Source organism: Mus musculus, chromosome 17 (assembly GCF_000001635.26).
Source record: "Mus musculus strain C57BL/6J chromosome 17, GRCm38.p6 C57BL/6J".
NCBI classification, from domain to species: domain Eukaryota; kingdom Metazoa; phylum Chordata; class Mammalia; order Rodentia; family Muridae; genus Mus; species Mus musculus.
Genome location: NC_000083.6, coordinates 25557159 through 25584743, shown reverse-complemented (window position 1 = coordinate 25584743; position 27585 = coordinate 25557159). Strand labels below are relative to the sequence as shown.

Sequence of the window (27585 nt, the reverse complement as noted above, 5' to 3'; positions counted from 1 at the left end):
CCTTTCACAGGGCACTTCCACTGCTTCCGGGTGTTCAGCTATGTGTGCCTAGTGCAGGGTTGGGGAGGAGTAGAATAAAGCAAAGGAAAAGGTATGAGAGAGGAGAGAGTTAAGAGGCACACACACAGACGGGGGATGCAAAAGTGTCTTCATTAGCAAAAGATGGTCTATGTGGATGATCCCAAAGAACTTACAAAAACAAGACAAAAATGACAACCGTTAGCACTAATGGTAAATTAATCAAGATCATGGGATGGGTCACAAGGTCAGAACAGAAGAGCCGACTGTGCTCTTATACACAAGCAATGAACAGCATCATCTAAGTTTGAAAAGAAAAAATGGTGGTGCACACCTTTAAAGCCTGCACTGGGGAGGCAGAAGTGGGCAGATCTCTGAGTTCGTGGCCAGCCTGGTCTACAGAGTGAATTCCAGGACAGCCAGAGCTATACAGAGAAACCCTGCCTCAAAAAAAAAAAAAAAAAAAAAAAAAAAAAAAAAAGTATAAAAGCAACTGGAAATAGTACAAGTACAAATCTAATAAATGTAAGACGGCTCCATCTGTGGGAAACTGTAAATCACACGAGAAAGAGAGAAGTGATGGAGGGTGTGGCGAGCTAAGCCACAGCCGTGTCCTCGAAGAGCTGCGCATATCAGTGAAACCACAATCAACCATCTCAGCCACACACACACAGAGTCTGTCTGTAGGTCCTGACGGACTGATTCTGACAGCACACATGAACTGTAATGGAAACAGAAGAGCCAATGTAATCAGAAGAGGAAGAGACTTGTGGCATTCAGGGTGACCATCTCCAGGATTCACTGGACAAATCTACACTAATCAAGATGTGGTGGCTCGAATGTGCTTGGCCCAGGGAGTGGCACTATTTGGAGGTGTGGCCCTGTTGGAGTAGGTGTGTCACTGTGGGTGTGGGCTTTAAGACTTTCATCCTAGCTGGCTGGAAGCCAGTATTCTGCTAACAGCCTTCAGATGAAGATGTAGACCTCTCAGTTCCTCCTGCACCATGCCTGCCTGGATGCTGCCATGCTCCTGCCTTGATACTGGATTGAATCTCTGAACCTGTAAGCCAGCCCCAATTAAATGTTGTCTTTATAAGAGCCACCTTGGTTATGGCGTCTGTTCAAAGCACTAAAACCCTAACTAAGACACAAGATAAGGAGAACTGGGGAGAAGGAAGAAAAAGAGGAGGAAGAGGAGGAAGAAAGGAGGAGAGAAGAAAAATGAAGAAGAAAATGAGAAAGAAGAAAGAAAAAGGAAAAAAAAAAGAAGATGGGGAAGGCAGAGAAGGAAAAGGAGGAGAAGGAGAAGAGAAGGAGAACTAGAAACAGAAATCGGTGGAGGGGAGCGGAGGCCAAGCAGTGGATTCACATAGACTCACAAAGTTGCAAAGACAATGTGCTGAGGAAATACAATCAACAGCTGCAGCTGGACCAACTGCTACAGTTTAATTGTGACCTGACCCCAAGATTCCTTATTCCTTAGTGTGGCAGTGCTCCAGGATCAGAAAGCCGTGGAGCCGAGTGGGAAATCTCTAGACTAGCCCCACTCCATCACCCTAGCCCCTTGTTGCATAAGGGTGGGCTTGCTATTGTTATGACAATGCTATCCATTAAAAGATGACTTAGCAGAAAGTGCCCACCAGAACTACCACCATGGTATATATACTCCTCCTGCCAAAACCAAGCCAAAACAAAACCTGAGCAAAATGCACCTCCATCCATACCCAGGCCCCTAAGCAAGCTAATACCAAATCCATGTGCAAAAAGATGGTCTCAGACAAACAACACCTTAACGTAAAAATTAATTCAAGAGGTCCACTGCCTGAATGCGGTACAGATAAAACCAAACAATTAGAAGCAAATACAAAAGGAAACCTAGGCTGTGCCTGGCGGCTCATGCTTGCCATCCCAGCACTCACAGAGCTCAACAAACCAAAAGGGAAGGGCGAGGGGAGGGGCAGCCTATGTGACACAGGTTTAGCAGCAAAGGTTTTAGACAAAACACCAAATGACCAGTTCATGGCTATCGAGGGCACTTTCTGTTTTCTCTCCTCAGCTAAGAGGTCAACCAGACCATATGTAAATGAGGAAAGGTGACCAAGCAAATACAAGGAACATATACAGCCAATGCTTGGGACACACACCTAAACCTCCCTGGAGTGGAACTATCTTGCTCTCATACAGCTTCCTCATCACACTTGGGGAGAGTGATAGGCTGAGCAGAACTACCCCACGCTCCGGACACTGCGGTCCCCCAGCTGAGGCTGGGAAGTCCTGTGCCGTGCGTATTCATGTCCAGAGCCCAGCCCTTCCCAAGAGCAGCAGTAGCCAGATCGTATCAGTTGCCCAGTGTCCCCTCTCCAGCCTCCTGGGTGTTCCTTGGGCTTCAAGAAAGACATTGTCCAGGAACAAGCCTGGTGCCTAAAATACACAGGCCCTGGGTGTTGTCAATAGACAGCAGAGCTAAAGCCAAGGGCTTGTCACTCACCGCCGTTCGCTTACTAAGCCAACCCCTGAATGCATTCTCTCCTTTGTCAGTAACAGTGGTGTCACTGGACACGTGCACAGCATGAACAAGGTGCACGGCAGTTGATACACAGGGTGAGCATTCTCAGGGGCTAGAGGCCAGGTATCAGGGTGATGAGTGAATCTTTACTTCAAGCGGATGGGGCAATCCCTACAGGAAAACCACTCTCAAGAACTGGCATGCCCTGGCTTCCATGGCTTCCCTGTGGTAGCCGCTCTGGGAGATGAAGCCATGCGCACTTGCCCTGTGGGGAGCTCGCCCTTGCCATCTGGGTGCAACCTGGGACTGCTGTGATCGGAGTCACACAACACCAGGTGGAGTGTGCAAGCCTGAAGCTAAGAGGCAGGCTCTGGGGCTGGCTTTGAGGACTCACTGGCGACCACACAGCACTGTTACTCATCCACAGTCTTCTGACCCGACACCTTCCTTAAAGTCATTATTTATCTTTGACAGGACCTTGCTATTATGTAGCTCAGGCTGGGCTCAAACTCCAGACTCCCTGCCTCTGCCTTTCAAGTGCAAAGATTATAGGCAACAGGTGCTTTGGACGTATGTATTGTGCTTAAGGAAAGACCTGTAGATCCCATGCTCCTAAGAGGGGTAGCCTCAGAATGCACTGGACTGTATTTAATTACAAGTCTTTCTATAGTAGAAGCAGTGCCAATTCAACATTCAGGTGAACTAGCTGGACAAGTATTATTTTGAAGGGATCTCAGAGAATAGCTCATGGTCCAGTGAGGTCCAGAGCCTTTTAGAAGAAACTACATCTGGGACTGCTGGTTATCCAGCAGCCAGGAATCATGAAACCATGATACAGGAAGATGGGATAAGGAAGCAATAAGGAAGCAAAGCACATTGCACACACACATTGCCCACACACACTAAGCAGCCACTGGAAATATCTGCCTGAGTGAGGAGCTCACAGCCTTTTTGTTTTGTTTTGTTTTGTTGAAACAAGACAGGGTTTCTCTGTATAGCCCTGGCTGTCCTGGAATTCACTCTGTAGACCAGGTTGGCCTCGAACTCAGAAATCCACCTGCCTCTGCCTCCCGAGTGCTGGGATTAAAGGCGTGCACCACCACACCCGGCCTGAGCTCACAGCCTTTTGTGTCAAGCTGAAATGCTAGATCCTATACTGACCAAAGGTGACATTGCCCACCCGAGAGCCCAAGAGCCTATCTGCCAAGTGTCTTCAGCACAAAGCCACCAGGTGCCACTGTACCTTCCAATTCTATCCCTCCTGTAGATTCCCTTCATCTTGCTCTGAGTGTGTCAGTACCAACGTTCCCAGAATTCCTTAGTATTGCATGGGATAAAACAGCACAAGCCTAGATAGTTTTTTCCACCCGCTTTAGAGAGAATAAGTGGAAACTCAGGCAGGCAAACACACGGGACCGTTTGGTTAAGAACTCCAGTTCTCCAATGCACCCGGAAGTAGCCAGTCCGTCACACAAAAATGCACATGAGCCTGACTCTCCACATGAGAGCCACATGGACACAGCCCAAAGTCTAAGATGACTCTTCTGAAAGATGCCGAAGGTACACCATGCACGAGCCTGGCATGTCCTGGGCCCTGGGGCTTACTTAGCACTCAGTTTTGCCTTCCTTACTAAAAGGCTGGGCCATGGCCACCAGTGTCCACATAGTCACTGGGCCACCCCCTAGGTATTAGGAATTAGGGTGAGGATTTGGAACCCACAGTTACTCCCACCAGACAGATGTCCACAGGTTTTAAGCCTGAGCTCCGTCTCATGGCCACAGGCAGGGCAGGCCCAGTGTGAGTAGACAGGCGCTCAGCCTCAGCTGGGGGTTCAGGTGTCACTATAGTGAGTTGTTTGGAACTGGTTCTATATGACATCTCCTGGCCCACTACTGTGGGTAGCAATAACAGGCCAGGAGCTGAGGGGACATCAGTGCCCAGTGTAGTGGTCCACACCTTTAATCCCAGCACTCTGGAGGCAGAGGCAGGCAGATCTCTGTGAGGAGTTCAAGACCAGCCTGGTCTACAGAACAAGTTCCAGGGCAGCCAGGACTATGCAGAGCAACCCTGTTTTAAAAAACAAACAAACAGTAACCAAACCAACAACAACAAAAACCAAAACCAAAAAGCGGTGTGTATGGGGGACACCAGCCTGCCTGCCTGCCAGTACCTTTGATTCCGCTTTTCCTGAAGTGAAGGAGGCTAAGACTCTTTAGGCTCAGGTAGGTATGGGATGCTGCAGTGGACTGTAAAGGTCTGCAGAGCCTAAGCAGAACCTTGGAGTCCTTCCAGAGCTGACCTGGTTGAACCTCACTTCTTGCCTACCAGTGAAATCTGGCTAGATCCTTGGGCCCTCTGCCGGGTGCCCTTCCAAGCAGGTCAGGTTGGAGCTGTTGCACAACCTTTGGGTCCAGTGGGGGACCCACTGAGAGAAGGCAAAAGGGGCGAGGCTAGGTCTAAGTTGCAGGCTAAAGACCGTCATCTCCCCTAGGGCTTCGGAACAGGAATAGAATTAGCATCGTCTCGCCATTCCCAGGGTGCAGGCAGAGGGAGTGCATGGGGACTGCCTTCGCCTCTTACACGTGCTAAGTGGGGCTGTGGAGAGGCAGGGGTTGGGGTGGGGTCCCAGGAACACGCCGAGGAGGGACCTGACATAAAGTTTAAGCAGCCACTGAGTGGGAGGTGAGAAGGCGGGGTCCGGAAGCTCACAGAAGGGCAGAATGGTTTTAGTGCAGGATCCTTGAAGCCTATAGAGGGACAAACGGGAGTCCGGAAGCAATTAGGGTTTGGGACCAGGTCACAGGATGCCGGCAACAGCCCGCTCCCACCGGACACTCACAGTAAATGAAAGCGAGGGCCCGCAGGAGCACGATTCTAGTCAGCCAGAAGGTGCCCGTGTGCAGCCGAGCTGGAGAATCTGCGGGATCTCTAGCCAGAGAAGGTTGCGACGCTGGACTGTGCTCCGCACCCCCGACCTTCCGTTTTCTCAGCGACCCCTCGGGCGCAGCCATTACTAGGCTGTCTGGGCGCATGAGCACAAAGGGCGGTGCGCGCGGAGGCCACGCCCACAAGCCCGAAAGCCACACAAGCTCCCCTGGATGACACGCGGACCTCTTGCAGCCAAGGCCCACGCGCCACGCCCTCTCTGGGCGGTCTCTCCTAGCGGTGGGCGTCTCCGTGGTGGCTTCAGTATTTGCAGAGAGTGAAGCGACAGGGGAAGGAGCTAGTGACGGCAGGCCGTGTCCTGGGTGCGAATGTGCAGGGAAGGCCAGGCCTGTGGCCGTGGCAGAGCAGGGTTTTCATCCTGTATTCCTCTGCTGCCCGCTGCCCAGGAAGGCGCAGATTATACTATAGGACAACTGACAGGAAGAAACCTGAAATTTGCCCTGGAACCTCCTGCTTTCTCTTCTTCCTAAATCTCCTTGTCTGTGGTCCCCAGAGACCTCAGTATACAGGTGGCACCTCTATGAAGATCTAGGACCGTGTTCAAGCTATTTATGGGGCCACTGGACCATCAAGGACTCAGATTTACCCACCAGTAGCATGCGCAGAATCCCAAGGAGACACACCTTAAATGCTGCTTTTATATTTGACTTTATATTTAATAGCTCAGACTGGCCTTGAGCTATAAAGCCCAGAATGACAGCAAAGAAATTGTCCTCATGAGCTGCCTCCCTCGATGCTGGTATTACATGCCACTTGCCTGATAGCAATTCTGCTTTTTCGTGTTAGGTGCCACTCCAGCACTGCCCACAAATGATACTAGAAAGGCGTTCTGCAGCAGAGAAAAGGAGGGTCACTGGTTGTTGTTTGTTTGTTTGTTTGTTTGTTTTTTAACAACTTATCCTTAGCATCTCCTTTTTGTGATTGCTGCTTTGACATATAAGTTACCAATGCTGCATGGTTAAACATGGCATCAACAGCCAGAGTGGTTATAATGCCAACTACAGGGCTCTCTGGAACAAGGGTTTTTTTCCATCCATCTTTCAGAGCTTTCTATGTATTAAAGATCTTGTGCCTTTCTGAATTATCACTGGTTGGTTTTTTTTTTTTTTTTTTTTTGCAACTTATCCTTAGCATCTCCTTTTTGTGATTGCTGCTTTGACATATAAATGACCAATGCTTGCATGGTTAAACAACCCATTAATATTTATACCTCTACACCAGCAGTGAGCCTTTTGTGGGTAAGGACTGGTGTGCTGTTGCTGGGACTCTTCCCGGCCTCCAGGCTTCCTGATACTAGAGTGCTAGCATAGAAATACAGCCTACAACGTGCTTTGGGTATTTTTTTTTTAAGTTTCCTTTTCTTTTTCTTCAGAAGCACTCCCTTGGGAGCCCAGCTGAGAGTATGCCCCATTACAGATGTTGTGATAGGTAATACAAATACTTCCCACCTGCCAGGCTTCCTACAGGCCAGCATCTGCCCAAGGTCTCAAGAATTTAGAGACTGAAGGAACTGTGTATCCTGCATCCAGATCTTTCAGTAGGAACCCTTAGCCCTGCCTCTCCTCACTGGCATATGCCAGGCATGGGATGGGCCAGCAGAGACCTTTGGGGGGGGCAGCTTTAGTCGGCACAACTTCCTCAAATTATTTCTGGAAGCCAGAGCTATGCAGGGAATAGAAGGAGAGGAAGGACCGCTCTGCCATCAGGTGTGACCCTGGGTGCTGTGGCTCAGGTGGGGACCATCCTCACAAAGAGCCCTTTGTCCTCAGCTTCCCCTTGCAGTGGTAACATTGTCCTCCCTGCAGAAGGGCACAATGGGGCATTGTGAAGAGCATAAAGTGGACCTCTTGTTCCAGCATCCAGCGCCCAGCTGGGGCTGGGACTCAGCTCTAGCGTCCCTCTTGGATTTGCCCACGGTGGGCGAGGACAGCAGAAGGGGTCTGCAGGAAATTTGGGTCCTCAGTGGCTGGAGGTTCTTGCCCCTGGCCTGCCTTTCTGGGATGCCATCTGGAACCAGCTTTCAAGCAGGTCACACAGGGCAGGGTTGAGCCAAGAAGAGGTTATCGTGCTTGCCTGTTTCTGCCCGAGTTTAATACAAAGTACAGTGGGAAGCTGGGTATGGTGGTGCATACCTGTGATCCCAGTACTGGTGGTGCTGAAGCAAGTTTGAGCTGAAACACACTGGAGTGTCGCTCACCCATAAGAAGTGATAAAGCCGAACATGCTATATAGTATGGATGAACCTCAGGCTGAGATGAGCCTGATACATTGTAGGATAACATGCTATAGATGGATGAACCCTAAGACCTCCAGCTGAGATGAGCCTGATACATTGTAGGATAACATGCTATAGTATGGATGAACCCTAAGACCTCCAGCTGAGATGAGCCTGATACATTGTAGAATAACATGCTATAGTATGGATGAACCCTAAGACCTCCAGCTGAGATGAGCCTGATACATTGTAGGATAACATGCTATAGTATGGATGAACCCTAAGACCTCAGGCTGAGATGAGCCTGATACATTGTAGGATACTTTTTTTTAAAGGCACTTCCATTAGGAAAGACGGATTTGTGGTTTCCAGGGGTGAGTAAGAAAGAAGGGGATATGAAGCTTCCTTCAAGAATGTGGTGAAGCTAGATGGCTAAGTGACCATGCTGAGACCCTGCATGCTGCTGAATCCTTTGGCTTATGTGAATCGTGAATCCCTGACACCCCCCTTTTTTTTGAGACATCTTACTATGTAGCTCAGGATGGCCTTGAACTTGAAGCCATCCTCTTGCCTTTGTCTTATAAGTATTAGGATTACAGATGTGTATCATCATGCCTGGTTTTATCACAATGTTAAAAAAATGTAGATTAAAAACTATGAGTCCCTTAAGTTGAATGTTTTACAATTATCTAGAAGGAAGGCATCCCTTATACTAGTCAGAGCAAGCTGTGGCTTATACCACGTGTGTGTGTGTGTGTGTGTGTACATGTATTGAACATCTGGTAGTTGAGCTGTTACATTCAGCTGTGGTTCACATAGAAAGCAAAACCTAGACTGAGCTAAGCAGCTGGAGGCTCATATACTGGAGCTGGAGGGGGTCACATAGGGGAGGGGCTGAGGTTTGCTCCTGTCTCCTCAGAGGCCACCATCATGAAGCAGGCTTCTAAATATCACTTTTAGCCAAAACCTACAGAAACAGTCAAGCTGGCGGGCCAGAAGGAACTGAGGTGAGAGGCCCTGAGGTCTCTGGTCGCAGCAGCTATTTAAAAAAAAAAAAAAAAAAAAAAAAAAGCAAAGCAGAGAGGGATCCCAAGAGGGACTTCCAGCTCTGGACCCGGCTGGTGTCTCCAGAGGCTTGGGGCTCACCATTCCTAGTTGGGTCCTGTGTCCCAGCTGTCTGAAACCTCCAGCACAGTGGCTAAGATGGGTACGGGGACAGGGCACACTGCCCACTAGCTGGCAGCTCTCCCAGCAGCTGCGGAATGGCTTCACAGAGGAATGAGCCCCCTGTCAGCACCTCGTCCAGCTGTCCCCAGGCACCCTGGCCCAGCAGTCCCCACTGTCTCAAGGCTATTGTCCCTGACATGCAGTCGCAGCTGTTTCTGGCTCCCCAAGAACCCAGCCTGGGCTGAATATAATCTTGCAGCCTCCATTTACCCCAATTTTTCATGTCTTGAAGTCTGCTTATGAAAGGAGGGGTAGGATCCACATCTGTTGCTTTTTCCTAGAAGAGTGGTCAGTTGAACTGGACCCCCGCCACCCCTGCCCTGACTGTCCAGCGGCCAAAACCCATCAGAGCCCAGCAGGTGCGGCAGTGAGCAGGTGTCATGCCATTTGCTGGTTGGACCAAAGCTGTGACATACAAGCGGCTGTTCTCCTGACTACTGTCCTCTTCTGCTACACCCTCAGTTCCCCCATGTACCCCAGGGAGATAACGCCTTGTGAATCTCAACAGCAGCTGTGACTTCAAGGTCGAATGGAAGTAAGATGTCTGGGGTAGGGCCTTGTAGCAGAATACGGCTGTGAGCTGTGTTCTGAACTGATAGAATTCTTGGAAAGTCCCATCCTAGAGATCAGAGCCCAGAGGCCTATGGATTGGACTCTGCCCACAGAGCCAGACTGTCACTAGGTCGGCCACCAACTGTCCCACCAATGCAGCATACAACTCCAAACGACTGTATATGGCCTGGGGGGATCTAACTGAAACCTCCCTCACCACATTCAAGGGAATAAATGCAGGACAGACACAAGAAAGCCATTTATTGATGTGTTTAATTTGCCCTGGACACTTATAGGTATCTGGTACAGTAAATCATGGCAGAAAAGGTTTGGGCTATGGGGCTATTTGTTACATTTTTATTCTAAGTCACCCTTTGCTTTTCAGCGTAAGCTGGAAACAAAGTTCTGGTTAGTAAAGTTGTAACTGCAGACACCAGGGATGGGATCTGAAAGGTGGAGCCTGGGAAGATGAACACAGAAATCAGGTGGCCCAACAGTGAGTCCCCATCAGCATCTGCTCCGGGACATTATGTCTCACTTCCGAGGGGATCAACAGCCGTAGGATCCTGGCATGGAGCAGGTAATGGGGAAAGCCAGGATCAGTGTGGTGCAGAGTTCCCCAGACAAATCCAGGCATAGGGCTAGAGACCCAGGTGTCTAGTGTCAGAACGAGCCTTTCCCCGTCCACCGTAGCCCATGCTGACACGATCACCGGACTTCCCCATCCCAGTGACAGATGCTGGTACCTTTGCTGAAGGCTGCATGGAGTAGGTTTCCACCCAGAGAAAGCCGCTTACGATCCCCTAGGAGCCTACTGAGGATGGCTCTGACTTCAAAAACACCAACTGTCGAATGCCAAGGAGGAAGTACCAAGACCCACTGTATACTGTTGGAAGTCAGCTCCACCCAGGGCCCTGATAGGGTGAAGGATGGGGCCCAGCTTGAAGTTCAGGAACCCAGGAGCTCCAGAGGCATGGGACAAAGCAGTAGAAACGATAGCTGTTCCCAACACATCTTGGGCTCCGCACACACCTGTCACACGGCAGAGGCTGTGTTGGACTCCAGTGCTTGGGTTAAATAGAGCCCCTTTCCAGAATCCTTTCAGACTGAGAACAGCTAAGTAGCCGGTCCCACCCTGCTGTTACCAGTCTCTTCCAAAGCGGTGCCTCCCGAGGGGTGTCAAACACCAAAGTTGCTGCTGGGCTGGATGGAGCATGACCACACACACAACACTGGAGCCAGCGGCATGCAGGGCTACAGATGTGGTGCTGCAGAAAAACTGCTCCTGTAGGTCTGAGGGATGGAGCACGAAGCAGCAGTGAGGGGTGGATAGCGACACCCTATCGATGACAATTCTATTGAGGGACTAGCTCTGATCCCAACTGCAGCTTCCACTGCAGACAATTCTAACAGTATCCCTGAGACCTCCAGATTACCACGGGGGTGGGAGGCAGTGTGCTTGGCCCAATGCCCCAAGCATGTTACTGGGAGGCCAGCCTTCTGGGATTGACAAGTAGACTTTAAAAGCGCCAACTGTCCAATCCCTAGGAGGACCCATGGCCTCTTGGAACCCAGTGGTCAGGGCAGCAGTCTACAGGAGCTCTGCTCTGAGTTCACCCTTCACCACCTCCACATTTGTCTCTTTTAGGCCCGCAATTAAAAATCTCCACGGCTATGCAGGGATGCCCTGCCAACTGCCTGACATACAGCTCTGGATGCAGGGGAAGAGGGAGAAGCAGGCCAAGGCTGAGGGCACACAAGCCAACCTCAGGTTCACAGGCCCACTCCATTACTTTTCCCAGGCTCCAAGACTGGTCCAGGAATGGGCACCTGAACAGAGTTCAGGCAATGATATCTTCACTCTAGAACTGCAAAGCCCACGTGACGATGGGGAAGCCCAGGCGTAGGGAAAAGTCATTTAGACCTGGGTAAAACTAGCAGCAGCCAAGGAGGCAGGTGGGGGCAGGAAGAAAAAAGAGAGAGAAGGAGGAACTGGTCCACACCTGGACAAGGTCCGATGTCCCACAAGGTAAAACAGAGAGGCAGTTTCAATAGCTTCCACTCACGTTTTTAAAGATCTGTAGATTCCTGTGTTATTAAATACCCTGCGCTGTCCGGGACTTCAGGGCCTTTTGCATATGATGCTGCCTACAGGGACTATTGTTTTCTCCTTTTATAGTAGCAGCAGGCTTCAGATCACAGCTAAACCATCACATCCTTCTAAAAGTCTCCTACCCTACTGGGTGCATCTTGAGAAAGGACTAGCTCTTTCCCTGCCCTCAATACTAGGAACTCCAGGTCTGAGACCATGAAGCAGTGTCCTGATGATTTGGTCCTAGGAGGCCCTGACATGATGCTGTATTTGATCAGTCCTAGAGAAGATATGAGCCCACCCTGAATAACGTTCTTTCTAGCAGCTACAGCTCAGGGTCTCTCTGGTGGCTGAGGATGTGAACCAATTGGCTTGAAAGGAGTCTAAAGACCTGGAGGGTGTACTGGTCTTTTAAGATGATCCAACAATGAGCCTGGCATGGGCTTGGAGCACTAACTGTGTGCCCACAGATTGTACTGGGCTCAATTCTGAGCACAGAGCCTGGAAGAGCTCAGGGCACCCCTTGCGTGTCAGTGCTTGTACAGAGCGGAGCTGGATGAGCTCCTGACAACCCATAGTGGTCTATACCTGTATAACAAGGGCTGACTACACCAGGGTCCGCCAGGGCCCTGTCCGGGGGTGCTGGGTGGGGAGGGGGTCACAACAGCCCAAGTGACAGGAAGATACAAACTGTAGGTAGAGCCACCTCCTTTCTTCCATCGTCCGAGCAGTCTGGGGATCAGACGTGAGTATATCCACAATGGGTGAGGACCAGGAAGAGCTGCCCAGAGAACCTGGAATGCCCAATACAAACTCAGGTTTGTGCTTTCTTAGAAACGTGGAGGTCTCTGTTAAGGCCTGCTGGTCTGACAGCATGGGTCCATGGAGGCTCAGAGGGTTGGGACCTGAGACCTTAGGGGTCAGGTCCTGAGAGGATGTAGGCCTGGTCTCCGTTCTCAACTCTGCCGCTAAGCCTTCTTTTGCTGGGATGGATGGTGCACTAGCTAGCAGGGTTCTTTATGCCTCTAAGACAGCTTCTTTCCAAGAGGTGGGACCCTGAGTGGAGGGATCCCCAAGGGAAAGGATTGCCACTGCAGATGTGCAGGGAAGGGCCTTTCTTGGCAGGTAATGGTTAAAATATGGAGAGAGTTCAGCAGGCAATGGCAGCTAGCTCTCCATCGACACAACACACACACACACACACACACACACACACACACACAGTGAGAGAGAGAGAGAGAGACAGACAGAGAGGGAAGAGGGAGGGAGACAGAGAGGAGAGAGAGAGAGAGAGAGAGAGAGAGAGAGAGAGAGAGAGAGAGAGAGAACTAGAATAGAATAAGGTCACCATTAAGGTAGTTTCTCTTCCTTAGCCGTCCCCTCAGCAGGAAGCAGGGACTTGGACCTTCTCCCTCTGTCCAGAGCTGTAGATGCCCTAAGGCCACACTGCACAGGACTGGCCTTTTCCAGGTCTGCAGGGAAAGTCTGATTGGAGGCTGGGATCCCAGACCTGAAGGTTAGGGCACCACTCACGGCTTGGGTGGAGATGGAGATTATTAGAGACCACAGTTCTTCCCTGCAGCCGCCTCCACGGGCTTGGGAAACAGGTGGCTTCCTTTAGGGTTACCGAGCTCTCGAGAGCCACAGCTCTATGCCACCCAGACAAGCTTAGGGTGGCAGGTACATCGCCTCCTTTGAGTTTGGCGAGAGACTCCTAGCTGCACTTGGAGACCTCCGGGCTGGGAGGCAAGTCGCGGGGGCGACCTCGGGCGCGGTTCGGAGTCAGGCTTGGCTCTCGCCTCGGGAGAAACGTCCCCTCTCCGACCCTGAGCACTCTCCGCCTTCTCTCTAGGCGCTGAGGAGAAGCGGCCCAGCGTGGTTTCCGCCTCCGCCAGACCACCCAGGCCCGCCCGCCAGGGCCTCCGCGCCCCCACCACAGGTCATACCCGGAAGGACCCGAGCCCCCGCGTCCGGCCCCTCCATCCGCCTGACCGCCCTCAGGGACTCAGCAGTCACTGCCAGAGCAGCCCCGCCCAGCGCCCCCGCCCTCCCACCTCTGTCTAGCCCCGGGGTCCTCCAGCTCACCTAGGTGCGGGAGTTACCAGGGTCACCTGGTGGCTCTTGTCATTGCGCCACCCTGCGGGCAGAACCCGGGTTTGGTTGCAATAGCGGATTCGAGCCCCACATTGGAGGGAGGGATGTTGGACTCAGGAACCTTGTGGATTAGCATCCTTGCCTGCCGCCCGAAAGTCAAGCCGTGCTGCTGAGATCCATGCACTGGGCAGTCAGTCACCCTTAGCCCTCTGACCCCGCCTCAGCCGAGGGATCAGGCTGCGGGGCGCCTGGCCCACGTGGTACGGAGGGTGGAGCGGGGTCGCAAGGCTTCTTTGGATTCGGGGCGGGGCATACAAGCTCCGCCTGGGGAGGACCTGCCAACCCGGACCGGGAGGGGCGGGGTTTCGACCACGGCTTAAAGAAACTTGTTGCGGGTCCCAGAACTGAGACTGAGCTACTGCGGCGGAGGAGCTGCTGCTGGGCCCCTGCGGTGAGGACAAAGATTGGGTCCTGCGTGGCAACCTTGGATTCTAGAGTGTCCTTCCACAGAGTGACCGGGCGCGACCCCTGCGTCCATCCCCACTGAGTGCCCCTCCGCGCGTGGCCCCGATGCTGGACATGAGTGAGGCCCGCGCCCAGCCTCCCTGCAGCCCGTCTGGCACCGCTAGCTCCATGTCACACGTGGAGGATTCGGACTCCGACGCGCCACCGTCGCCCGCGGGATCAGAGGGCCTGGGCCGCGCGGGGGGCGGCGGCCGAGGGGATACTGCTGAGGCAGCAGACGAACGCTTCCCAGCCTGCATCCGTGATGCCGTGTCGCAGGTGCTTAAGGGTTATGACTGGAGTCTGGTGCCTATGCCTGTGCGCGGCGGCGGTGGCGGCACGCTCAAGGCCAAGCCACACGTGAAGCGGCCCATGAATGCCTTCATGGTGTGGGCACAGGCGGCGCGCCGCAAGCTGGCGGACCAGTACCCGCATCTCCATAACGCAGAGCTCAGCAAGACCCTAGGCAAGCTGTGGCGGTGAGTGTGGGGACTCTTGACACTCAGGCTGAGGAAAGGAGTGACTTCGTGCCCCAGCTTGGGCTGTGCTCCTGGGCTGGTTCCAGGGTGGGTCTGGTCAACAGAGACACCAGGTGTGGGACTTTGGAGATGGACGGAGGCCAGTGCCTGGAGTGTGACCCTCCAGTCCTTTCTCCTCTCCTGGGATATCCTGCTGAGAACTGCAGAACTGGGGATCCTAGCATCGAGTGGCCACCACGGCCTGTAGGCATATTGGGTAGGCATCAAGCTGCTTTGTCCTGGGCAGAAGCTGGGACTCCGGGGTCCATGAGGAGTCCAAGTCCTCTGGCAGGTACTGCTCCCAGGCCACAGGAACCTGGAATTGGGGAAGGAAAGAGCAGGTGAAAGTGACAGGCTCAATGAGCACTTTGGCCTGAGAAAGGCAGGCATTATTGAAGACAGCTGCACAGTCCCACCTCCCAAGCTGCCTCTATTCGAGTTTGAAACAGTGTGTAGTAGTGATACTGGGCTGAGCAGGACAGCCAGGTTGTCTTGCCCTCTCAGCTTGGCCGGCAAGTTGAGGTTCAAGGTCGAGAGATTCTCAGGGTGTGTGTGTGTGTGCTCTGAGGACAATCTCCCGGAGTTTCTCCATCACTCCTGGCAACTTGGGATGGCTGGTTTCCAGAAAGCCTTCCTTGCCTTTGTCGAAGTATAGTTTTCACTGGGTCCTGTTGTCTTTCTTGAGAGAGATTGGTGGTGGTGGTGGTAGCGGCGGCGGTGGTAGCAGTGGTGGGTGACTGGATGAGCAAATAGTGCTGGAAAGGGGGACTTCGGGAAAGATGGAGAATTGGGGTCTTGGTCCTTAGACCACACTGTTGGGCTCTGCCCCACTGGTGTCGGAGTTCTCAGCAGGAGGGCAGGTTACCCCTTGGAGGGTATCCTGAGCTCTCCAGCACCCTATCCTGTGCTCCAACTGTCTGACTGCAGGCAGCAGTGTTTGCTGGCGCTGCCTAGGTCCTTGGCAAGTCTGGAGCTCCGTGGGCATCCTCGCTCTACTGTGTTTTCTGTAGCTTGCTGAGTGAAAGCGAGAAGAGGCCGTTTGTGGAGGAGGCCGAGAGGCTCCGTGTGCAGCACAAGAAAGACCACCCAGATTACAAATACCAGCCAAGGCGAAGGAAGAGTGTGAAGACTGGCCGGAGCGACTCAGACTCTGGTACTGAACTGGGCCACCACCCTGGTGGTCCCATGTACAAAGCTGATGCAGTGCTCGGCGAGGCACACCATCACAGTGACCACCACACAGGTGGGCTCCAGGACCCTTAGCATGGGGGACGGGCAATAGCAGGACTGATCTGGAGTGTGGGTAGGTCTTCCCTCCATGGTTGGCAGTCTGAGGAGGGCTGGGTCTTCCCCGATCCCTTGTAAAAAAAAAAAAAAAAAAAAAAAAAAAAAAACCTCTGGATGTAGCTATTTCTTATGTACAAAAGGAGGGAGCTGCCTAGCTCCATCTAGCACTCTGGAGATGTCTACCGTCACCGGGACTTACTCACAATCTGCCTCCACTCTACAGTAACAACAGCGTGGGTCAATAGCCCCAGCCTCAGAATCAGGCTGGTGGGTGGGGTCCCAGCAGCTAAGCAGCCGAAGTGAAGCTGGAGGCAGGCCGGCTGTGAGCTTCCGTTTACTGGGCTGTGGTGGGGAAAGAACGGGGTTGTGTGGGTTCGCCTTGGTCCAGTGCCCAGGGCCAAGCATTCCAAAAGTGCCCCATTAATGCTAGTTCTGGTGGGGCCGGCTGGCCACCTTCCATCCCCCCACCCAGGTCTTCAGGGAGGAGCCTTGGGTCTTCCCACAGCACAGTGCCAAACGGAATTTTCTCAGCCAGTAAGTGAGGGCTAGGTCTGAGTTTGCAGGAATTTCTGGGAAGGTAAGGAAACAAAAAGCCGTTGATTTGTACCTGTGGCAGTTACCAGGGTTCCTGGTGTCACCCACCAGCTCCACCCTGGTCCCACAGAAGGAGCATTCATCCTTGCAATATACTTTCTTCCTCAGGCCAGACCCATGGGCCACCCACCCCACCCACTACCCCCAAGACGGACCTGCACCAGGCGAGCAATGGAAGCAAGCAAGAGCTAAGGCTGGAAGGGCGCCGCCTAGTGGACAGCGGGCGCCAGAACATCGACTTCAGCAATGTGGACATCTCCGAGCTCAGCAGCGAGGTTATCAGTAACATGGATACCTTCGATGTCCATGAATTTGACCAGTACTTGCCCCTCAATGGCCACTCAGCCCTGCCCACAGAGCCCAGCCAGGCCACTGCCTCTGGCTCCTATGGAGGCGCTTCCTACTCGCACTCCGGGGCAACCGGCATAGGGGCATCCCCTGTGTGGGCCCACAAGGGAGCTCCCTCGGCTTCAGCTTCGCCCACAGAGGCAGGACCCCTTCGGCCACAGATCAAGACGGAGCAGCTGAGTCCTAGCCACTACAACGACCAGTCACATGGCTCACCTGGCCGTGCTGACTATGGCTCTTACAGTGCCCAGGCCAGCGTCACCACAGCTGCCTCTGCCACGGCTGCCAGCTCCTTCGCCAGCGCACAGTGTGATTACACTGACCTGCAGGCTTCCAACTACTACAGCCCCTACCCTGGCTACCCTCCCAGCCTCTACCAATACCCTTACTTCCATTCATCCCGTCGGCCCTATGCCTCGCCACTGCTCAATGGGCTCTCTATGCCACCCGCACACAGCCCCAGCAGCAACTGGGACCAGCCTGTGTACACCACCCTGACCCGACCCTGAGGCTGCTGCATCCAGGAAGTCTAGCCAGATCTTTGAGTTCTTCCGGAGTGTACTCGGTAGAGGTTGGAGGCAGCCAGCACGGCCTTACTCCGTCAAGTGCCTGCTGAATGTGCAGGAAGCCAGGCTTTGTCATCCTGTGTCCCTTTGCTTCTGGATATCCAAACTTCTGCCAGGGGACAGAGCTCTCTTTTCCCCCTCTTCTTTCTCTGAGGTGACTGGTGGTTTCCAAAACAGGCATTCCGTTGCTCTCCGGTTTGGATAAGTGTACACCAGCTCCCGAGTTTTGCATCTCAGTAGATAAGAAGATAGTTATGCCTAAGGACAAAGGAGAGAATGGGCTTCATGTCCTTATCAGCCTACCCAAGACCTCCCTGGGACCAATGGATGCTGTTCCCACGGTGAAAGCATGAAAGGACATCTGTGGATGCTCGAGGATACATCCAACCCGGGGACTCTCTTGGGACCAATGTGAGATTGAGGGGTTTCTCATTACCACCGTTCTTCCCAGCAAGGCTTGGCTGAGATGAACACTTTCTGTGTCTATTTTTATTTTTTGTTATTTTTTATTTTAAGGCTTAAACATGTTTGTTTTTTTGAAAGGTGTTGAAGACGTATTTATGTTCTGTTGTTATTTTATCTTTAATTAATGAAGTAATTTGTGCAGAGAGTAGAATTTAAGACAAAATTAAAGTGGGGAAGCTTGCTCTGTAAAGGGCAGGAGGGAGGTGGCTCAGAATCCCTAAGCATCTCTTTGCTTGGCCTTCGGATGTCCCTGGAGGCCTCCACCAGGCACAGGAGGAAGTGATCAACCTCTTAGGGTCTAGTTAGAACAAGAAGCCCGGCACCATCATTGGGCCAGGCATTGAAAGGCAGGAGTAGCATCTCTGCCTTCATGGTGCCAAGCGGTAGAAGACGGAATTTCCTGCAAGCTGGGCAGCTGCAGAACCACGATAATCTTGGCTCTTTGGCACCAGGCGCTACTTACCAAGCTGTGAAAGGAGAGCCTCCCCAACTAACCTGCTTAGGTTCCTAGTTAGAGAGTAACATCAGCTTCCCTGCCTGCGTCGCTGTGTCGAGTGTATAAACCGGCTACGTCACGGAAACTTGTGCCTTGAACACTTTGTATATTTGCTCACATTTGAGAAGTTTCGCTTCTTTTTAATTTTTCTACTTTTCCTACCTTTTTTTAGAGGGGAAAAAAAAATCCAGCCTTTTTTTTCTTTCTTCAGCTTATCTCCTTCCGGGGGCCGAGGTGGGAACCACAGCAAACTCATTTTTATGCAGTCTTTTTTTTTTTTTTTTTTTTTTTTTGGTGTTGAATTCAGAAAGACATTTGCTGTCCTTTACTCGCTGTGTTTCGTTCCTTTCTGACCAGGCAATGCTAACTTTTGTACAGATAAATTTGATAAAATTTAAAAAAAAAAATGTTTTCTCTACTTGGAGCATGTTTTGAGTATTACTTCTTATAATTAAGCCTGGGGGTTCTTACAGGAAGGTTCCTGGCAGAGATGGGTGCAACTCTGCTGAGAGCCTGGGTCCAGCTGCCTTAAGCAGGCCACTGGGGGGAGGGGAGCAAGCCAGCCCAGACTCCCCAAGGTGGGAACTTCCTCACCTTAGGGAGGTAGCCAACCCTGTCACAACCACTTGGTCTGAATTTAAACACCATGCCTTTAGCCTTGTCTGGCTTCCTCATTTTGAGGGTTTGCTCCAAAGCAGACAGATACAGGTCCAGACGGGCCATTCCAAGCCGTGCTTTCCTCCCAGCCGAATCGAGGCTGGTATCTGGGTGGCTGGACAGTGTCTCAAATCGATGGGCATTTTCTCTTCTGGGAGCAGGGTCCTGGCTCAGAGCCAGGCTGGGAGCAGAGAAGAACCATCCCAAGAGAGCCTGCTGCTTGGAGCAAAGTTTCTAGGGAGAAAATGGTTGTGAGGAGAGAGAGCAAGTAGGGGGAGGGGTTCTGGCCAAGTCTCCCGGGTGCATGTGGCTAGCAGGGGCTGCCAGAGCTGGCTTCATCTCAGCTATGTAGACTTCAGTCTTGGTCTGGGAGTGGGGTAGCCATGTCTCTCTAGAGCCACAGTGTGTGTGTGTGGGTGGTGTGGTGTGTGTGTGTGTGGTGTGTGTGTGGTGTGTGTGTGTGTGTGTGGTGTGTGTGTGGTGTGTGTGTGTGTGTGTGTGTGTGTGTTTGGTGTGTGTGTGTGTGTGTGTGTGTGTGTGGTGTGTGTGTGTGTGGTGTGTGTGTGTGTGTGTGTGGTGTGTGTGTGTGTGTGTGTGTGTGGTGTGTGTGTGTGTGTGTGTGTGTGTGTGTTAATTTATTACTGCCCCAGTTTAAGAAGCTTGACTCTAGAGCCTGCTAAGACCAGCATTCAGAAAGTCACTTGGGTTTATAAGAGCTCGTAAGGTCTGAGTGTGCCAAGCTTCCAGGTGTAGGGGATTCTGAGGATGGTGCTGTGAGAACCAGGTTCATGGATGGCTGATGTCTTCGAAGGCTACTGTCCATGTAGACCCAAACCCTGCCAGTCCTGCATCCAGCCAAGGGTTGTCTGAATCCATATGGCCCCCAGAGTTCTCTCATTGACACCCCAGACCAAGGAGAACCCCAGGTTCCCGGCTCACTGACAAAGCCGTGAAGCCCTGCTGCTTGGTTAGGATTAGCTTTGGGGCTTGCCAGGTTCCCAAGGGCCGGGTGGCCCTGCCAGTTCTGTTGGAACTTGGCAAGCCTCCTGAGTATTAACTCCTGGGACCCAGGGCCCTTCTGTCTTGCCAGCCAGCCCTGATACTGGGTGTTGCTTCCTGAGAACCTCTTGTATCTGAGCATCATGACGTGGGGCACCAGTGTCCTGGCCTGGCTACCCCAACTTTATTCTTGTAGATTCTCTGTACTTTGTACCTCCCTGCCTGCTTCCACCTCAACTCCTGGGGCTTTCAGAGGCGGAACCTTCCAAGGTCATCCATCTTGGGAGACTCCCGGTGCTGGTGCTGGGACTGGGACAGACAGCTTGGAGAGGAAGGAGTTCTGATGTGCTGGCCCATAAGAAGAGATTGTCTGGTGTCTCCTGAGAACTTCAGTCTAAAAGTAGTTCCCTGGCCAGCTTCGCCCTGAGTCCAAGCTTTAGAGTCCTGTTCTCTCAGAGAGCACCCATCCTGTTAGCCCATCCCAGGGGCAAGTTGGCAGAAAGTCCCTCCTCTTCATTTCTTGACCTAATACAATGTTAGCTCTGACCTCAGTGGAGGTCAGAGCTAACCTCTGTTCAACAGAAAGGGAGTAACGGTCTTGTCTGCCCCAGCATCCGAGAGACTGGAAAAAGCCCCCTCCATTCCCTACTGATCTTCTTGGTGTAGTATCAGCTCTTGGGAGCTGGTATCTATTTGGTCAAGTTCATGTCCATCCTGGCTATCAGTAACTGTGTGTCCTCCGGGCACTCCCTATCTTTACCGACTCTCCCAGTCAGTTTGGATATTCAACATGCTGTATCCTATGGCCTCAGTTAAGGCTCAGCACAGAGAGTGGTTACCAGAGGTGCACAGTCCTGGCCTGGGGTCTCTACCCCCACCTTTCCTTCCCAGTGTCTGACCTCATGTCAAGGGACTCCAGCCCTGCCAAGGACTGAGCCTCTCTGCCCACCTCACATTTGCTGTGGCTGCTGTCAGTGGCATTGGGCCCCAGTGTACTCTTGGGAGGTGATGTCCCAGCTGCCAGGCACTGGACAGATATGGACACTCATCTGTAGGCTGTGAACCAGCATTATCTCCAGTCTCCCAGTGTTACTAGGCCCAGTGTGACTCTTAAGACAAGGAGATAAATTGCCCTTGTCTGGCATCCAGGCAAATAACTGTCCTGAGGGAGGAGGGTTGGCTAGGACCTCATGCTGTCTGTCCCTTTTTATGCTAGTGGCACGTAAGGTGGCCTTCATCACCTAGTAAGGCCATCTGGTACTGGCTTTGCAGCCCGGCATTGCCACTGATTGGGCTGGTGGCTCCCAGTCACCTTGTCCCCCAGCCAGGAGACTTCCCACTGGGTGCCCTGATATTTCCAGGGGTTTTGGTCAACAAAGGGATGTTAGTCACCCCCTCCCCGCAACATATACCAAATTTTGATTCTTAGGGTATCCTGTAACCCAAGGCCATTTGGACTGAAACCTTCACAACTTTGGGGCCTCTGTACATCATGGGTGTCCAGGGGTTGTGCTGCCTGTATATGAGAGGCATCCAAAGCACAGCCGTGTACGACTGCATGCCTCTTCTCTCCCAACCCTAAGTCCCTCAGAGCTCCTCAGCTGTGACTGGCAATGGCTTTCTCTCTTTCTCTCTTTCTTCCTTGCTTCCTTCCGTTCTTTCTTTCTTTCTTTCTTTCTTTCTTTCTTTCTTTCTTTCTTTCTCTCTCTCTCTCTTTCTTTTTTTTTCTTTCTTTCTTGAGACAGGGCTTCTCTCTACATGGCTCTGGTATCTATCTATCTATCTATCTATCTATCTATCTATCTATCTATCTATCAACAGGGTCTCTCTCTACATGGCTTTGGTACTCACTATGGAGACCAGGTTAACCTCGAACTCAGACCACCCTGCCTCTGTCTCCTCGGTGTGTGCCACCACACCGGGCTGAGAATGCTGCTTGGGAGTGCGGGGTACTCACTGTGAATAGGACTTGCCTGTGGCTCAGCACACTGTGCAGACACCCAACAGTGACTATCAGAGGGATCGTCACTCCCTCAAACCTCTTGAGAATCTTTTTGGTCATGGAAACAGCCTTCACTTTTTCCTCTCTGCCTTTTCCCAGAACTGAAGCCCAGATACCCCTCAAGAGCCTCTTCTCCCCCGACCCCTCAGACGCCCCCTCCCTCCCAGCATCCAGGCATATGACCAGCTTCCTGTGGGGAGGCAGGATTGCACAGTGGTTAGAGAAGCTGCCATTTACCAGTTTCCCCCATGCCTATGGAATGCTGACAAGCTCACTGAAATCCTGGGAGAATTAGCTAGCCAAGCCATTGGCCACTGGCTGACCTCTGTGTAGCGCCTTCCTTTCTTCTTGACCCAATCTCAAGGGCACATGTGTCTGGATCCTTGTCCGGTATCAGATGTCCCTCTACAAGCATTTCTGTTCCCCTAACCCTCTTTTCTTCACCATGAGATAGGGGTTGGAATCTAGGTGGGTCCCCTTCAGTTTGTATGTAGGGGCCAAGGGCCTAGATCCTCAAATGTACATCTGGGCCCCCTAGAGAAATCCTGGCAAAGCGTTCATCTTTCAGGAGACCCTCCCACACCAGGTTCTTGGACTAGCTCACTTCTAGATTTTCTGGGATGTCTAGCCCAGAGGACCTTGTAAAGGGTTAAGGGGCGCAGGCAACCATGCCCACATTGGGTTGAGCGGCTGGTGCCGGGCCAGGAGCTGGGAAGGCACTGCATTTTAATGAATCATTATTGCTGGCAAAGCCTTTGTCTTTCTTTATCCGGTGCACAATAAAAGAATTAATTAGACAGAAAATGGCAGGCCAAGGAACTGACAGGTCATTAAGGGCTGCTGAGTGACCGATGAGACACAGGCCAAGCGGAGTTCCGCCCCGGAATGATAATGGCCAGCCGGGTGCTTTGTATGCAGGACCAGTGGGCCCCGGTGGACAGCACTGTGGCTGCCATTATGGGCTGGGCAGACACAGGCCCCTGGTGATCTGGATAGCGGGGAGAGAGAGTTGGATGGATGAATAAAATTAGGTACTAATGTCTGTGTTTGGAACCAGAAGGGGTCTTGGGAAGAAGGTTCTGTCCTTCGAGCTTTCCTTCCTGGATTAGGGAGTCAGATGCAGTGTGGGTACATGGATGGTGCTCCTTATATTACAAGAACTAGATGGGGCCGGAGGAGAGAGATGGGACAGCACAGGAGGGGGGAGCCAGCCTTGGCTGCTGCTGGCTTTGTCATTCAAAACATCACCAGAAAACACAGCCGAGCTCTCACAACTCAGAAAATTTGAGTTCCCTGCAGGTTGCTGTTCTTGCCAGGGATCACCAAGTGTCCAGAATGGATGAGTCCAGCTCAAAATAGGAGCAGAGATGCAGGCCAAATAAGAAGCTCACAGTTAGGTCCTGCTGCCCGCAACCTCGGGCCAACAGGAGGTTCAGCTGGCCCAGTCTCTGATTCAGTGTCTATCCTCTCAACCTCCATGAGAACCACCGGGGTTCCAATTATTAGGTGTATTCTTGTTTGCTTCCCTGACCTGCAGGTCTGGGAGGGAGTTGTAAAACCCCAGACTAGTTTGAAGAAAGACCTTCCCTGCTTGCCTGCCGATGATGTCAGAACCCAAACAGGGTAAGTCAGCCTGTCAGTCAGCAGCCATTCCTGGGGAAGATGATGTCACCCTCCAGCTTTGCTGCACCCAGCCTCTGTTTTAAAGCACACCTTCCCCAAGGCTGTGCTGCCTCCTCTCATCAGCTAGGAGTCGGGGGCATGGACGAGGCCAGCAGCCACCATGGACTTTTATCTATGAAAGCACAGCTGCCAAGATCTGTCCCTGGAACACCAGGAACAACAAGGTTGTGTGGGAGGAACTGCCCTGCCTGGAGACCATCCCCAAGCGTAGACAGAGGCAGGCACTGGAGGACCCTGGGGGCAGGCACTGGAGGACCCTGGGGGACAGGCAGGCACTGGAGCACCCTGGGGGCAGGCACTGGAGGATTCTGGGGGACAGGCAGGCAGTGGAGGACCCTGGGGGCAGGCACTGGAGGACCCTGGGGGTAGGCAGGCACTGGAGGACCCTGGGGGACAGGCAGGCACTGGAGGACCCTGGGGCAGGCACTGGAGGACTCTGGGGGACAGGCAGGCAGTGGAGGACCCTGGAGGCAGGCACTGGAGGATTCCGGGGGACAGGCAGGCAGTGGAGGACCCTGGGGGCAGGCACTGGAGGACCCTGGGGGCAAGCACTGGAGGACTCTGGGGGACAGGCAGGCAGTGGAGGACCCTGGGGGCAGGCACTGGAGGACCCTGGGGGCAAGCACTGGAGGACTCTGGGGGACAGGCAGGCAGTGGAGGACCCTGGGGGATAGGCAGGCAGTGGAGGACCCTGGGGACAGGCAGGCAGTTAAGGACCCTTCGGGGGGCAGGCACTGGAGGACCCTGGGGGACAGGCAGGAGGTACAGCCCCACTTTGTTCCAACTGGAGCAGTAGCCAGACCTGTTTCCAGGTTAAGGAGACATCATCTGTCCATCCTCCACCCACCTCCCAATCCGTTCTCATAGCAGGACACTGGGCACTGCGTGGAATTGTTTCATTACTTTCGACATGTGACACCTGATGAGGAAGTTCATCTCCTTTGCTCTTCTGTGTTCGAGGCAGAGGAGGTCCTGGGACCCTCCACATTATCCCCTTGAGGTGTCTGTGGTGATTAGTATTGGTTGTCAACTTGACAAGATCTGGAACCCTCTAGGAGGCAATTGTCCAGGAACACCCATGAGAGATTATTTAGATTATGTTAGCCTCCGGGCTTGCCTGTGAGGGATTATCATGATTAAGTTAATTAATGGGAACAGACCCACTCTAAAATGGGTGGCCCTGTGCTTTGGTCCTGGACTGTGTGAAAAGGAGCAAGATCAAACAGATCCCAGCAGTCACGGTTCCTTACCACTGCTGTGATTTGCCCAGCTGCCTCAAAGTCCTACCGCTCTGCCTCCCCTGCCTATGGCCAGCTTCCCCCAAACTGTGAGCTGAGCTAGAATCTTTCTCCCTTAAGTTGCTCTTCTCAGGGTATTCTGTAGACCAACTGCAATGTGACATAGTGCCCTTGTCTGCCTTCTCTCCCAGTTCCTGGGGCCACTCAGTTCATCCAAGAAATGTATTTACTAACAGCATAAGCAGGGGTGAGGTAGGCTAATGCTTGGGGACCCTAGCTTTAGCTGCTCCCCAACAGGAAGAGAGGTGTTGAGGAGGTTTAGAACGTCTCTGGGATGCATGTGAAGTCTGATCACCTCGGCAGGGAGAGACCGAGATGCTTGGAGCTCCTGCTAACCTCCAAACATGGTTGGCTGTGGAGAAGCTACTGGTGGTTTCTTGAGCTTCATCTGTAAAATGGGAAGGTTGACATCTGTTCCCCAAGGATGGTGCCCAGGAGGTGTGTTGGGCTCAGAGGCTTAGAGCGGGGTTTCGTAAGGAGCACTCACTAGACACCGCCCAGAGTTTTCATTCAGCCTTAGAAACAGAAACTGCACCAGCGTGTGATAAGCAAGGATTTAACATTTACAGGGTCATTTTTTTACTCCATATGTCTATTCTGCCACAGTCCACTTCCCTTCATCCATCCATCTATCCATTCATTAATCACCCATTATCTATCTATCTATCTATCTATCTACCATCTATTCACCTTCCCACCATTTACCCCTTCTAATTAATCCATCGCCCATCTGCTCACCTATCCCACTATCTATACATCTTTCCATTCACCCAACCAACCACTTCCCACCATATGCCATCCATCCATCCACCCATCCATCCATCCATCCATCCACCCATTCATCTATATCTCTACTATACATACATGCATCCATCCTTCTATGCATGGATGCATACATGCATCTGTCCATTCATCCATGCATCCATCACATCTATCTATCTATCTATTCATCCATTCATCACATCCATCCATGTATGCATCCATCCATGCATCCATGCATCCATTCATGCATTTACTCATTATCGTCCCATCTACATCTCCACCATTCGTGGATCCATGTGCCCATCCACTCATCCATCCATGCATCTATCCTTCCATGCATGCTTCCATCCATCCATAAATCCATCCTTCCATGTATGCATGCATGCATCCATCCATTGAGTTTCAAGCACTGGACTTTAAAGGAGAAGAAGACAGATTCTCTTCTGCACTCTCTCAGTCCAGCAGGAAACAGTGTGATGGGACAAGTGCAAGACACCATAGGGACAAGGCCCTGACATGGTTGGAAGGCTTGAGAAAGTCATAGTTCTCTGGGAGGTTTCCACTGAGTGCTTGCTGTCTGTCCCTCATCTGGACCTGACATGAGCTCGAGTCATCTAGACAGAGGAAACTTCAATTGAGAAGATACCTCCATTGGATTGACTTGTGATCAGATCTGTGGGGTTGGTTAGTGATTGGTATGGAAGGGCCAGCTCACTGCGGTTGGTGCTACTCATGGCAAGCGGTCCTGAGTTGAATTTAAAAAGCAGGCTGGCCGGGCGGTGGTGGCACACGCCTTTAATCCCAGCACTCGGGAGGCAGAGGCAGGTGGATTTCTGAGTTCAAGGCTAGCCTGGTCTACAGAATGAGTTCCAGGACAGCCAGGGCTATACAGAGAAACCCTGTCTTGAAAAACAAAAACAACAACAACAACAAAAAAGAAATAACTTAAAAAGCAGGCTGAGTGGGTCACAAGGAAGGAGCCTGTAAGTTAAGCAACATTTCTTCATGGCCTCTGCTTCAGCTCCTGTCTCCAGGTACCTGCTTCCAGGTTCCCGCCCTGCCTTCCCTTCGTGGTGGGCTGTAAGATGAAATAAACCCTTTTCTCCCCAAGCTGCTTTTGGTCATGGTGTTTATCATAATAATATATAACAAACTAGAACAGGAAAGGAAGCGAAGAAGGCCTGGCAGGTGTCTGTCATCTGAGGCGAGCTCTGTGCTGGGACACAGGTGGCATCCATATCCCATAATATGTATATGGGATGACCTGCTTAGCTGGCACATTGCCAAGATGTTTAATACAAAAGAGTCGGTGACAGCCATGAGCTACCAAGAAATTATGGAGGGTTCTGCCAAACCCCTTTCCTTTATAAAGACATGCCACCAGCCCTTTCAGGCAAGTTTAGACGACAAAAACAAACAAACAAACAAACAAACAAACATGGCCGGGAAGATGCCTCCATGAATTAGATGTTTGTCACACAGGCATGAAAATCAGAATTCAGATCTCTAGGACCTACACAAAGCCTGGTACAGTAGCATGTGTTAGGAGGAGACCTTGCCTCAAACAAGGCAGAAAATGAGGAGGAACATCTTAGGATGTTCCACATGGGCAGGGATGAGGGCGAGCAGAGAGAGCCTCCTCCTCCGGGCAGGATGTAATGTGGTGAAATCGTTTCTAAGCGACCTTGTGCTCTAACAATATCACTCCCAGTTGAAATGTGTGCCTGTGTTCACAAGAAGGTTCCTTGCGGATGT

The 27585-nt window shown here is 52.1% G+C and overlaps 2 protein-coding genes and 1 long non-coding RNA gene across 10 annotated transcripts in view; 1 reads left to right on the top strand and 2 right to left on the bottom strand.

Moving 5' to 3' along the window:
- Nucleotides 1-5570, bottom strand: part of Lmf1 (lipase maturation factor 1) — an 83658-nt gene extending 78088 nt beyond the window's left edge. For all 4 annotated transcript variants that reach the window (NR_045520.1, XM_006525095.4, XM_030250137.1 and 1 more), the window contains exon 1: nucleotides 5365-5570. Coding sequence is in view for 1 of the 4 variants with exons in the window: in NM_029624.4 (NP_083900.3) it covers nucleotides 5365-5557 (193 nt within the window). In the remaining 3 variants the exon portion in view is untranslated. The remainder of the gene's footprint in view (nucleotides 1-5364) is intronic.
- Nucleotides 5571-9700: 4130 nt separating this feature from the next.
- On the bottom strand, nucleotides 9701-13933 carry Cerox1 (cytoplasmic endogenous regulator of oxidative phosphorylation 1). 5 transcript variants are annotated; one of them, NR_164335.1, is made up of 4 exons: nucleotides 13643-13915; nucleotides 10611-10758; nucleotides 10212-10497; nucleotides 9710-10031 (listed from the first exon to the last, which is right to left on the bottom strand). It is a non-coding gene; the product is annotated as a cytoplasmic endogenous regulator of oxidative phosphorylation 1 (long non-coding RNA). The 5 variants fall into 5 exon arrangements; NR_164332.1 differs by adding an exon at nucleotides 12906-13029 and having other exon boundaries at nucleotides 9710-10758; NR_164334.1 differs by having other exon boundaries at nucleotides 10212-10758.
- A 124-nt stretch (nucleotides 13934-14057) lies between these two features.
- Sox8 (SRY (sex determining region Y)-box 8) lies at nucleotides 14058-18851 on the top strand. Its single transcript, NM_011447.3, has 3 exons — nucleotides 14058-14634; nucleotides 15684-15916; nucleotides 16663-18851. The coding sequence occupies exons 1-3, from the start codon at nucleotides 14222-14224 to the stop codon at nucleotides 17409-17411; spliced, it is 1395 nt and encodes a 464-aa protein (NP_035577.1). The 5' UTR covers nucleotides 14058-14221; the 3' UTR covers nucleotides 17412-18851.
- The last annotated feature ends 8734 nt before the right edge of the window (nucleotides 18852-27585 follow it).